Raw genomic sequence first — 12,977 nt, 5'->3', positions numbered from 1 at the left:
GACCTCCTGGGGCAAAGGACATGTGCAGAAGAGCAAACAGTGTCCCTGGGGCCCACAGTGGTGAGGAAGAGAGGGAGGAGGGAGTCCGTCTCGGCCTGCGAGGGGCTCTCTGGGACTAGGGTAACCAAATACGCTGGTTTGCCCAGGACAGCCCTGTTCTAGCACTGAAGGTCCTGCGTCCCAAGAAAACTCTCAGTTCCAGGTCACCCTACCTGGGACCCGGGCTAAAAGCTACTGCTGACTTACCCATGAGACAAGGTGGCCTATGGTGCCGGAGGGGCCCACAGTACTTAAGGAGCCATAAAAATGTTTTAACTTCTCTTAAAATCAGGAACGTAAAGACCTTTGTTTTATATAGAATATGAATATATTTTTCCAATCTCTTGGGAAAAAATTGGAAAAATACATTAGTTAAAATATATAATTAAAATTTTACAGTCTTTTTTTTCTTTTTTTTTAATGGAGGAAGGGAGGGCCATGGCACTGAAGACAAAAGTGCTTAGGATGCAGAGTCATAACCTGCTGTGGCTGAAGGGCCTGTCAGAGATCAAGGTTAAGGCAAGAAGACTCCCATGTTGAGTCAGCCCCACCACCCAACCTGTCTTCCGCCCCGCCAAACAGACGCCTGCTGCTGTTGCCGACAGTTACAGTGATGGTTCACTAGCTACTGTTTATTGAGTGCTTACTGTATGTGTGCATTGTGCTAAGCACTTCCAGGTGTGCAGTCTCATTTCACCCCTGCGACAAATGTGTATAGGAGGCCTTGTTATCTGCATTTCTCAGACAGAAAACCGCATCTCAGGGAGATTGACTTGCCCACGTGCTCAGACAACTGAGGGCACGCCCCTGTGCAGGGCAGTGTGGTCCATACCGCCCTCACTGAGTTATGCCAAAGACTAAATGAGGTTGTGACTGTGAAGCGCTGGCCTGTTGGTGATTTTTATTATTATAATGAAGCACTGCAGGGCTTGAACCCAGCTCACTGCAGCTACAAGGCCTGCAGGGGGCTGGTGTCCCCTGGTCGTGACTCACCCCAGATGACTTGCCCAGGCTTGTAGACTGAGATGGCCACTGCAGTGAGGGACACAGTGTGCAGGCTCCAGGACACACGGGCAGTCCGGGGACCCGCTGACATGGCCTTCATCACGTGCACACGTGCGGAGCTGATCTGGCTGCCCAGAAAGCGCCCAGGCTCTGCGCGGGATGCGCACGCTGTCTGGTGTTTCACGGTGCACGCATCTCTGCCTTCCCTCCGCAGATAGCCTGTGCGCTCTCCAGGATGGGGGCCACGGCCGGCCACTTGCATGTCCCAAGGTGCCTTTCACACTCCTCACCCCATGGGCAACTCAATCAGTTACTGTTGAGTGACTGTCTGCATTGACCATCTGCTCTACATTTTTGTCTTTGGGGACCTCGGTCGCTTTCCAGTTTCTCAAGTCCCACCAGCTTTTTATTTCCTGCTCCTCTACATCCCCCCCTCCTCGCACCAGAGCAGCTCAAATCCCTCTGCTTGTAGAGATTAGGTCCCTGATGAAGCCCCTTTCTTCCTTCCTCTGGTGGGATTAACCTACTGGAGAACACAGTTTAGGAGTTTCCAGCCCTTTTATTTCTGGGACATTGGACAGCTCCGTGGCGGGATCTGGGGGAACCAAGCCCTTCACTTCCCAGGGTGAGTCTGGGACAGTCGTTCCAGAACACAGACCATCTGGGACCTGGGAGGGGACCCTGCGGTGAGGCCCCGTGGGGCTTCCTCTTTCCCATCTGGTTGAGGCCATCACAAAGGGACCAATGAGCCTTGAATGTGGTCTGGGCTTTGAGCAGGGTGTTCCGAACCCAGCCCAGACAGAGGGGTGTCTGCCCCTTTCCTCTGAGGTCCCTATTTAGGAAAGGCTTAACAGACACATCAGGTGTGGGGGGCCCGCTGTTGGGCAGCAGGGTGGGGGGAGGTGTCTGCTGATGGTCCTCCTCGTGCGGTAGCGCCTCATGAGGCCTCCCCTGTCCCCACGTAGGCCTGGGGATGGCTTCCAAGGGGCAAGAGAATGGCTGCTGGCAGATTTGCTAAGAGCTGAGAAAGAGGAAATGTGGCAAAGCATCATGGTGAATGGCTTCCGGGATAGTTTTTGTTTTGTTTTCTTGAGTTGTGTGAGTTAGGGGGGTGTAAACCTACTTGAGCTTGGCTAACATGGTGACTTGCAGACGAGCAGAGAAAGCAAGTGGTCAGTGATGGGACAAGTAAGGCTGTAGAGGTTAGAAACGTTCTTATACCATCTTAGAACAGTCGTTACCACCGCGATTCAGACAAGCCCAGCCGTCCTCCCAGGGGCCCCCACCCCCACCCCCAGTTCTCTGAAATAGAAGAGGAAGCAGTGATGAAGGAAACCACCCTCCGATGTAAACTCGTAGCCCTGCAAAGGGGGTCTCACTTCATGATTTCGCAGATGAGGAAACTGAGGCCCTGAGAGGGGAAGTGACTTTCTGGAGGTCATCGGTCATGATGGTGCTGCGCTGGTTCTTACCAGGAAGCTGTAAAGAGCTGAGCCACAGGGCTGGCCAGCCAGCCAACGCCTGCGGCCCGTGCGGCCCCTGCCTTGGCATCGGCCCCTCGGGGTGCAGGGCAGCGGGACACGTCCTGGGCCTGACTGCAGTGTGTGGCGGGGCTCTGGGCTGGGCGCCGCCCAGGCTACTCCAGCCTCTCCCTGCCTCCTCCTTGGAGGTCACCACGGAGCTTGGCAGAGCCTTGCTGGGGGTAGGACAGAAGCGCGATCATCAGACATCATGCCTGTCTCCCTCCAGGGAGCATCTAATTGGGAAGATGGATTAACACGTGTGAAATAATAATTAAACAATAAAAGGCAGCAATAATTAGATCCACATGCAGCCACACGGGCTGTGAAGGCACCTCCATGGTCCTGGCAGCAGTGGGTTTGTCAGCCAGCAGCTGCAGAGGCCCGTGGCATGTGGTAATTTGCAGCTTGGCGACAACAGGAATCTGAGGCGTTGGGGCCACGGGGCTGGGGCTTGGGAGTCAGTCCCTGAGCCAGTGAGTGAGCCAGCGCCCTGTGCCCACGGGCATCCCCTCCTCAGCCAGCTTGCTGCCTCCTCATGGGAGACGGGAAGAGAGTAAGCACAACCCGGTGAGGCGATGAAGCCTTTGCCTACTTGTGCAATGTATCTATTAGTGAGAGTGAGGACTGGGGTGTGAGGAAACACAGGAAGTACACGGGGAAACACAGGAAGTACATGGCCCTCGGCAAGAGTATCATTCAGAAGAAAGGCAGCGTCCAGTACAAACCTGTATAGACCTTCCTCCGATTGGGAATGAAAACGTCAGGGATCTCCTATATTAGGAGAGCAGAGAAGGAGGACCCCGCCATGGGCGAGGCACTAGGGGACAGGGGAGCTGTGTGCTCTAAGTGGGAGAAACCGTCCAGTGCTGTAGAGCAGAGGTGAGCAAACTACTGCTCATGCACCAGATGCCATAAATAAAGGCTTATTGAAACATAGCCACGCTCATGCCGTGGCTGTTTTGTGCTACAGTGGCAGAGGTAAGTAGTTGCAACAAAGACTGTATGGCCAGCAAAGCCCAAAGTATTTACTACCTGGTCCTTTGCAAAAAAACGCTTGCCAGCCACCAGAGCCAACAAACTCTTTGGCATGGTGGTCAAGGCTGATTGAGTGTGCAAGGAAAATGAGAAATGAGATTGGCTCATAGGGGAAGGACTTTGTAAGCCTGGGATGATCATAACAATATGTGCCTTGGGATGGGTTTGATAATTTCCAAAACAGTTTTGCACCCATTATCTCATTTGGTCTCCCCTTCCCTGAATCCTATCAGGCAATAAAGGGTTTGTATTTCCGAGAACAAAAACTGAGGCTTAAGGAGATTATCGGATTTCCTCAAGATCACTTAGTAATGGGGGGTCAGAACCCATATGCACGCTTACATTCATCCTGCAAGTATTTCCTCGGCCACTACTTGTTCCAACATGCACCTAAGCTCTGGGCTCTGAGATGCTGTGATGGATAAGATGGGTATAGGTGCCTCTCTTATGGAACTCAGTCCACACTGAAATCCAAGGCTCACTGCTCTGTAATCCCTAGGGAAAAGTAAGATCTTTCCCCCCACCCTCACCCCTTGTAGGCAATAGGGAGCCATTGAAGGTTCTTGCGCAAGTATCTGCTTCATGCTTGGTGCCACTGGGCATAGAGAAGAAACAGAAGCATGGTGTAAGTCACTAAGAGAATTCACTCTAGTTGAGAAGACAACTAGAGATGGTCTACTTGGAGGTTACTATAAGTAGATGAGTATGTAAGTGCTAGATGGTATAGTGCTAGCTTTAGACGTGGGTTAGCCTTGACCTTTCTGGTGTCCGACTCTTGATTTTGGCTCAGGGGCTTAGGTCATGATCTCATGGCTTCATGAGTTCGAGCCCCATGTGGGGCTCTGTGCTGACAGTGCAGAGCCTGCTTGGGATTTTCTCTCTCTCTCTCTCTCTCTCTCTCTCTCTCTCTCTCTCTCTCTCTCCCTCTCTCCCTCTCCCCCTTCCCCACTCATTCTCTGTCTCTCTGAAAGTAAATAAATTAAAAAAAAAAAACTTTAATAAAAAAGAATGCAGAGTTAACTAATGTTTTGGGTTTCTTTTTTTTTTTTTAACTTACTTTTGAGAGAGAGCGCATGGGAGGGGCAGAGAGAGAGAGAGAGAGAGGGAGGGTCCCAAGCAGGCTCTGCACTGTCAGCACGGAACCTGATGGGGGGCTTACACTCATGGACCTCGAGATCATGACCTGAGCCAAAATCAAGAGTCAGACCCTTAACCAACCGAGCTACCCATCTACCCCTGGGTTTCTTTTAAAGTACAATTCAACGTCAGGTAAATCTGCTCTGAGATAGGTTCCCGACCACAAGGGATGGTCCTTGTAATGTTGATGTTAAGGATAATCTTTTTTAGTGTTTATGTATTTGACAGAGAGAGAGAGCGCACGTGTGAGGGCGTGCACGCCAGCAGGGGAGGGGCAGAGAGAGAGGGAGACCCAGAATCCAAAGCAGGCTCCAGGCTCTGAGCTGTCAGTGCAGAGCTGAATGCGGGGCTCAAACCCATGAACGGTGAGATCATGACCTGAGCCAAAGTCAGACGCTCAATCGACTGAGCCACCCAGGCGCCCCAAGGATAATTTTTTTTGTTTATTTATTTATTTTTGAGAGAGAGCACGAGTGGGAGGTGCAGAGAAAGAAGGAGAGAGAGAGAGAACCACAAGCAGGCTCTGCACTGACAGCGCAGAGCCCAACCTGGGGCTCGAACTCACGAAACTATGAGATTGTGACCTGAACTGAAACCAAGAGTCCAAGGCTTAATCGACTCAGCCACCCACGTGCCCTGTGATGTTTTCATAGAAACGTTTGAGGATCCCTCTCTCAGGAGAGCATTTCTGTTCTAAGTCCTAGCACCCAGCCTCTTCACGTGGCTGCACCCTAATAAACATGAGTGCTGAGAGGCAACACAGCCCTTCCCATAGCTTAGAATGTGGGAGCACAAACGTGCTTTTCCCCTGTGCCCTGGATGTGCCAGCTGCGGTGGGAGTGGCTAAACCATCTGCCACCAATGCCAGGGGCTTAATCAGAGCGCATGAATTCCATGCCAGATGGACCGAGATGTGTAAACCCCCAGTGAGGGACACCTCCCAGGCCCATGCCCGTATTTCTTAAATCATAACAGAGTGAGTTCCCCATTCTGTCTCCATCTTGGGCTACCCTAGGTGACAAAACTCTATCTACGTGGCTTCTAGCTTTGTACCTGTGGATGGAAACAAATCTTTCACTTTGAGGACTTGAAAATCTGGCAGGTAGATAGAAATTGAGGTCTTTGCCTTACCCTCTGAAGATTACTATATTATTGATTTTGTTCACAGAGCAGATACTTCCTTTTAGGTAAACCTTCAGGCATGAGTATCTGTGGGTGCCCAAGCGTGAATTCTGCTGCTGGTTGACAACCCTTGGGATCTGAAATTGCCGGCGAGGGGTCGGTACCAGTTCTTCGCAAACACTGCTGAACGTTAGAATTACCTGGGAGATTTAAAAAGTCCCTCTGCCAGGCCATAAATCGGAATCTCCAGGATGGAGCCCGAACTGTGTTTCTAGAGATACTTAGATGATTTCGTGTGTAGCCAAGTTTGAGAACCATGGGCCTAGGGGCGCCGGGGGAGTTCAGTTGGTTAAGCCTCCGACTCCTGATTTCGGCTCAGGTCATGATCTCATGGTTCGTGGGTTCGAGCCCCACATTGGGCTCTGTGCTGACAGTGCGGAGACTGCTTGGGATTCTTTCTTTCCCTCTCTCTCTGCCCCTCCCTTGCTTACACACTCTCTCCCTCAAAATAAATAAATAAACATTAAAAACAATTAAAAAAAAAAAAAGAGTGAGCCACTGGCCTGGATTCTGTACCATCCCAGGGAGGGGCTCTCGCGGCTGTGGCTCGCTGGCTCCCTGGCTCCCTGGCTGGCCGACTCATTCCATCCATGGGTCAGAGCTTGTCTGGCAGATGTGGCGTGGGCAGCAGCCACCCCAGCCCTGGGTGCAGGCTGTGGGCTCCACTGGGTTCCCGGCACTCTGCGATGGGGCGGTGGCATCAGGACAGCTGCCTTCTGTGTCGTCAGCCCTGGCAGGGGTGGTCACGGATGCTTGCGTCACTTCCCCAGGTTTGTGGTGGGCGAAGGGGTGAACAGATGGGTTATCTGCAGAAGGAAAGGGGAACAGGAAGAAGAAGAAACCTCTAGCTACAGTGGCTCTGACTCCTGCTGTATACAAACCCAGGCCTGGTACAGTTGGCTTTGAAAGCCATGACACAGCTGCCTTTTCTGACAGGGAAATGGCGGCAGCTCAGTTGGAAATTATGAAAGGAGATCTTTAAGGAGCTTCTAGAGTTTCCATCATTTAACTTTTTTTTTTTTTTTTTTTTGGAGAGAAGCATGAGAAAGCTGTTAACTCCTGAGGAGGGAACAGCCTGTGTGCTTCAGCAATGCAGAATGGGCCACATGATAGCAGCTAGATAACCAGTCTTTCTGATGGGAAGCTCCCCGGGTTGGGCCATGGCCAGGCACATCTGGCCCCCTAGGGATGCACCCCATTGCGGGGAGGGTTGGGCGGGTCTCTGGAGTGTGTGCTTCCAGGAACTAACTGTGGGGATGGATGCGGGCTCCAGAGGAGCAGTGACAGTGAATGAAGACACTCTGTGAGGCTCATATCACTGCTACTTACCTGGAGCAAACAGGAGATGCCCTGGCCTGTGCTCCCCGCTGTGTGGTCTTCGATGGGATCAAGGTCCAGTTTGGGGGTCTGAGTGGCCACGGAGGAAAAGGGTGGGTCCTGCCTCCTGGCGGCTACATCCCACTTGAGAGATAAGTCCTTCCTTGACGTCTTTGCAGGTGATGCCCGTGGGTCCTGATGCCTCTGGGGCCTGGCCCGCTGACCAGATACACCGTGGATGAATGTTTCACAAGTCCCATAGTTTATAGGCCTTTGGTGTAATAGCAGCACACCACAGCCCTGAGGCGTGGGATTTCAGTGGGCATTATGGGAGTGGCAGAAGTGGCCTAGAAGTGGCCATGTGGTGAATTGAGAACATGCGCTCCAGACTTACAGGGACTCTGTTTTAGGCCCTACTCAGATGCTTACTAGCAGTGGGACCACAGAGATGTTCCTTAACCTCTCCAAGCCTCAGTTTTGTAGTCTATAAAATGGGAGTAGTGTAGGTACATGAGAAAAGGCATGTGGAAGAAGGTAGCACAATGCTGTTATTTTCAGGACCCCTGAGGAGGAGTACAGGCGGGAGCAGACAGGCCCAAGGGAAGATGCTGGGATGGAAGAGGGGTGGCGGCTTATCTCCATGCAGAGGGGCACGGGCGGCGGCCACAGAACCCATTACAGGCTCTGGGGGGTGGGAAAGCAGGGGGAGGAAGTGAGGGCCTCCTGCTGAGTGTGTCTCATCCCCATGGAGGCTTTCGGAGGGAGGCCAGGCTCTGTTGGGGGTGGCCCATTGTGTTCAGCGGCCCATTGTGTTCAGCGGTCTGGTGCTGCACTGACAGGGTGGGTGTGAAGTACCCCCCCCCCACCAGACCACACCCCTGCAGGGCAGTGTCAGGGCTGCAGCCGGAGAACACAGCGAGAACACAGCCCCTTCGCCTCTCTGGGCCTCACTTTCCTCATTTGCCAAAGGAGATTCCTGGACCCGCCCGGAGTCTGCTGGATTTATAAAAATCAGGCTAATTTGGGGGGGGGGGGGGTTGTTTTGTTTTTGTTTTTTGTTATTTACCAACCTATTTATTTGTTTTCCCAAACCGTGGCTCCTGCATTCCGGGCCCCACACAGGCAGCATGGAGACAAGATTGAGCAGCTAGGTAGCAGGGAAATTGGGAGAAATGTAGGGAATTGATGGAGGGACAGAGCTGCTGAGAGCCCTGAACCCCCCCTCCACAGTGTGAAGGACACTGACCTCCAGCTGCTTCTTCAGTTTTGTTCTTCCCTTCCCCTTCCCCGGGGGGAGGGGGCACCAGGGAAGCCCCTGGGAAGGACACAACAGAATGGCCTTGAAGTTTCCTCTCAGTTCTGCACATATATGGACAGAGCTCTAGGCGAGTTACTGAACTGCTCCTAGTCCTGCTTATCTCACTTGCAAAATGTAGGTAATCAACTCCATCTCACAGTTTTGGTTCATGAGGATTAAGAGACTGTGCGTGCCAAGTTCTTGGCACAGAGGACGTGCTGAGAAGATGCTGGTTGTCCCCGTGCCCCTAGGAGAGGAGGCGGATTCTTTCAATTATTGTAGAAGGACAGCGCCCTGGCCCTTTCTGGTTTGCTCATTTGACAAATATATGCAGTTCACTCCTGAGCAACGTCAGGGTCGGGGGCGCTGGACCTCCCCCCTGCACCACAAAAAATCTGAGTGTAACTTTTAACACCCCCAAACCTTAACCACTGATAGCCTACTGTTGCCCAGAAACCTTACCAATAACATGAACAGTCGATTAACCCAGTTTTGTATGTTAGATGTATTATACACTGCATTCTTACAATAAAGTGAGCTAGGGAAAATAAAATGTTATGAAGAGAATCATAAGGGAGAGAAAATACATTTACAGCACTGGCATGTATTTATCAAGAAAGGATTTGTGTCTAAGTGGATCCATGCGGTTCAAACCTGTATTGTTCAAGGATCAGCTGAACTGACTTATGTGCAAAACTCTGTGGCTGGGGATGTGGGGTCTGAACTGTTGCTCATGTGCCTTTGGTTCCCTGGGTCTGGGTGAATTACTGTCATTCCCGTCAGCATATGCTGGGACTGCGTGTACGTTCCTTTCTCTCCAGCTCTATTGTTGCTTCCTTGGGGAGCTGGACTGCGGCTTGCATTTCTCTGCATCTCCCATAGCATCTAAATGCTATCTTTTCCATAGCAACCCTCCCGGAGCAAATGCTGCTCTGCTGATTCACCAGATTTGTAGTCCGTGCCATGTGCTGGGCATGTGCATGTTAGTCTCGCAGCAAGCCTGAAGGGTAGTTATTGTTCCCATTTCACAGGTGAGGAGATTGAGGTTTAGAGTTACTTCCCCAGGGCTGGCGGGCTAGGCAGTGGTGCCACTGACTTTTGACCTCAGATTATTCTAAGCTTGAGCCCATGGATTAGTTTTTACCCTGTGGGGCTGGTGCTCCCCTATGCTTGGTCAGGGAGGCCTTTGGGAGGGGGTGGTCCTACTCTTTCTCATACACTGCATACCCACTCTCACTTCTATGTTCCAGAATGTCTGCAAACCGCCTGAGGAGACGCAGCGCCCGCCCACACTTCAGGAGATCAAGCAGAAGATTGACAGTTACAACACCCGGGAGAAGAACTGCCTGGGCATGAAGCTGGTGCGCAGGACCCGGCTCCCCCTCTGCCCCCCCAACTGCGCTCCCGGCTCCCCCTCTAGGCTCTGGGGCGGCCCCTCTGAGGCCCCTCCCCTTTCTCCAGGCCTGTGGGCTTGTGCAAGGCTGAGAACCCAGGGCCAAGGTCAGGGATCCACCCCTGCAGCTGCGGGGAAATAGAATGGGCTTTAGAACAAGATCCAAATCAGTCTCTGGCTCTTCCCATTTTTCGCTTTGGGAAACCTTAATGCCCCTGAGCTCCAGTGTGGAAATAGAGATACTGGTGCGCACTTGTCGAAGCTCTTGTGGGATTTAAATAACATCGAGTGACCTGGTACGGCTCCGCCCTCAGGAAGGCCTCACAAGGGCGGTTCGCAGCTCCTCATCCACTCCCTCTTGGTTGTTGCACTGTTACAGCCTGCATCTCGGGAAGCTTCCTTAGATTGTGCAGAGCTCTTAGCGGGGAGGCACCAACTCTGTGCCAGGCTCGGGAAGGCCACCTTCCGTGGGAAGGGAAGGAGAAGGTAGAAGAACCCTGCCCCCTGCTGGTGGCGGGTAGCAACTGGCTCTCTGGGGCTTCAGCCAGATGGTGCACTAGAAAATCGTCTCCCTGGTGGACCTGGGCTTTACGTCTTGGCTGCTGGTTCGGGAAAGAAATGCAGGAGATCCGGTGGGTTGGTTCTCCAGGGGCCTCATTACAGAGCCTGCCTGCTCCTCCCACACCCTGCCTCCCAGGAGTGGGGACTCCCCAAAGGCAGGGGATTGAGGCAAAGGGTCTGAGCCCCCAGAGCGAAAGCCGCAGCAGCCCCTCGTGTCCTCCCGGGTTGCTGGATACTGTGTGCCTTCTCCTGGCCCAGTGCGGGGCTGGTGGGGGAAGGGGGGCAGTGTCTCCGCCCTCCAGCACTTCCGCGTCAGCAGAGACGGGAAGGAACTCGGGGAGACAGGTGGGGGGCTGACTGGAAAGGCCTCTGCAACCACCCCACCCCCTGCCCTCCATCTGCGGCAGTGGCCGAGAGTGGCAGCTAGGATCATGAATGACAGACCCAAGCTGACCCATGTGGCACCCCGCCCCCCTGTTCCTCAGAGTGAAGATGGCACCTACACGGGTTTCATCAAAGTGCACTTGAAACTTCGGCGGCCAGTGACCGTGCCTGCGGGGATCCGGCCCCAGTCCATCTACGACGCCATCAAGGAAGTGAACCTGGCAGCCACCACGGACAAGCGGACGTCCTTCTATCTTCCTCTGGATGCCATTAAGCAGCTGCACATCAGCAGCACCACGACAGTCAGTGAGGTCATCCAGGGGCTGCTCAAGAAGTTCATGGTTGTGGACAATCCCCAGAAGTTTGCACTTTTTAAGCGGATACACAAGGACGGGCAAGGTACGCGAGAGCAGGCTCCTGACCAGAAACCAGGTCTCCCACTCAGCCGCTGCCGGACGTGGGTGGGAGGACTCGGCTCCCGCTGGGCACTGCACTCCAGCCGCGTGTAAGGGCCCCGTGGGCACTCTGTGTGGAGAGCTTGACGGGGAGGGGAGCGCACCCCTGCTCTCAGTGCCCCTCGCTTTATAGTGACCGCAGGAAGACCACACCCTGGCCTCCCACTTCCTGATCTGTGGAATGGGAGAGAAACCGCCCACCACTGCTAATCTTTTAGGTGACGCGAGTGGAAACAAGTTTCAAACTCTGAGCAGACACTAAAGATAAAAGGCCACTCCCCAGGTCTTCTCTTCAGGTTCATTTAATTACGTTGAAAGGTTGGCTACTTCCGGTTATAACCACCCCATGTCGGCGTTTCTGGGTCTGTCCCACCCCCCACCATGGGCCTCTGCCCCTCTTTTCCGAGATGAGCCCCTAACTCCCTCCTTTGGTTTGCAGTGCTCTTCCAGAAACTCTCTATCGCTGATTGCCCCCTGTACCTGCGCTTGCTGGCTGGGCCTGACAATGACGTCCTCAGCTTTGTGCTCAAGGAGAATGAAACTGGAGAGGTGGAGGTAGGTATGGGCTCCTTTGCTGGTTGCACAAACCCAGCCCTCAGGGCACCCTAGAGGGGGCACCCTCATGGGTCTTGTCCTCACTGCCCAGCATAGGTGGGGGCCCCATAGCAGCAGCAGCAGCAGCAGCTGCTGAGGCAGCTAGGAACATGGGCTGAGAAAGTAGAGCCGGGCTAAGTGCTGGGCCAAGGAGGTTTGGTGTCCGAAGCCAGGACTGTAAGCATCCTGGGGGATGCAAGTCAGGGCCTGTGTCTGGCAAGGTCTGTGGAAAGGAAGGATTTCATGGGCTTTATTTCTGAAAACCCAGGGTGGAGGGGCACTGGGGAAGTTGTGTGTTCACCAGGTGATTTTTGCTCCAGAATGGCCTGAGGCCCGGCAAGCTCCGTCTCAGACACACTGAGATGTTTGAGCCATGGGTCTCTTCCTGGTTCTTAAAAACCGACCTCCTTCCAAAAAGAGGAGTCCCTCAGAGTCCCGTCTGGCGGCGCGAATGAGGGTGCGAGCAGGCTGGCGCTCTCCGTGGCCTGGGTACTTGGCAGTTGGAGTCACGGAGTGGCCGAGGTGGGGAGCACCCGCCGTGCTGGGTGGAGGCCTCTGCCTAGTGGGAGTGGTCTCAGGAGTCGCCATGGAGATGCGGGGTGTCGGGGCAGGTGTTAGGGCTCTGTCCCTTCTCCCAGCTTCAGTCCGGCAGCTCTGCCTCCCCTGTCTGCTTTATACATGGGAGTGCGTAAGATTTTGTTCAGAAAAAGTACTCTGCAGACAATGTCCGACGCTGCTGGCCCGGCGCAGAGCTCACGGGCCTGGAGTTCAGGGACCCGGGCTCTAATTCCCATTGTGCTGCCACAGCTCTGTCCCAGCAGCCCTTCCACCTTCCCTTCGTGGGCTTCCGTCTCCTCAGTGATGCAATGTGGGGATTAAACTAGATAAACCTGAATATTCTTTAGTGCTCCAAAGAGCTTAGGAGTCAAAATCCCTGGCTCCACAGAGTGGGGCGGGGGCTCTGCTCCTGGGTCAGCCTGAGAGCAGTGAGCCGGGCCTTCTGCCCTGGGGGGCCAGGTCCCATCGGGGCAGGCCTGGGCCAGCCGGGCTCTGCA

General features: G+C 53.7%; 1 protein-coding gene across 1 annotated transcript in view; it reads left to right on the top strand.

Moving 5' to 3' along the window:
• RASSF5 (Ras association domain family member 5) overlaps positions 1 to 12,977 on the top strand; it is a 29,492-nt gene that overhangs the window by 13,583 nt on the left and 2,932 nt on the right. The window contains exons 2-4 of the mRNA XM_077772016.1: positions 9,786 to 9,896; positions 10,975 to 11,272; positions 11,768 to 11,883. Coding sequence (XP_077628142.1) covers positions 9,786 to 9,896; positions 10,975 to 11,272; positions 11,768 to 11,883 — 525 coding nt within the window. The remainder of the gene's footprint in view (positions 1 to 9,785; positions 9,897 to 10,974; positions 11,273 to 11,767; positions 11,884 to 12,977) is intronic.

Source organism: Crocuta crocuta, unplaced genomic scaffold (genome assembly GCF_008692635.1).
Source record: "Crocuta crocuta isolate KB4526 unplaced genomic scaffold, BGI_CrCroc_1.0 scaffold318, whole genome shotgun sequence".
Classification (NCBI taxonomy): Eukaryota; Metazoa; Chordata; class Mammalia; order Carnivora; family Hyaenidae; genus Crocuta; species Crocuta crocuta.
The sequence above is the reverse complement of the archived record's forward strand: the minus strand, read 5'-3'. Positions and strand labels throughout refer to the sequence as shown.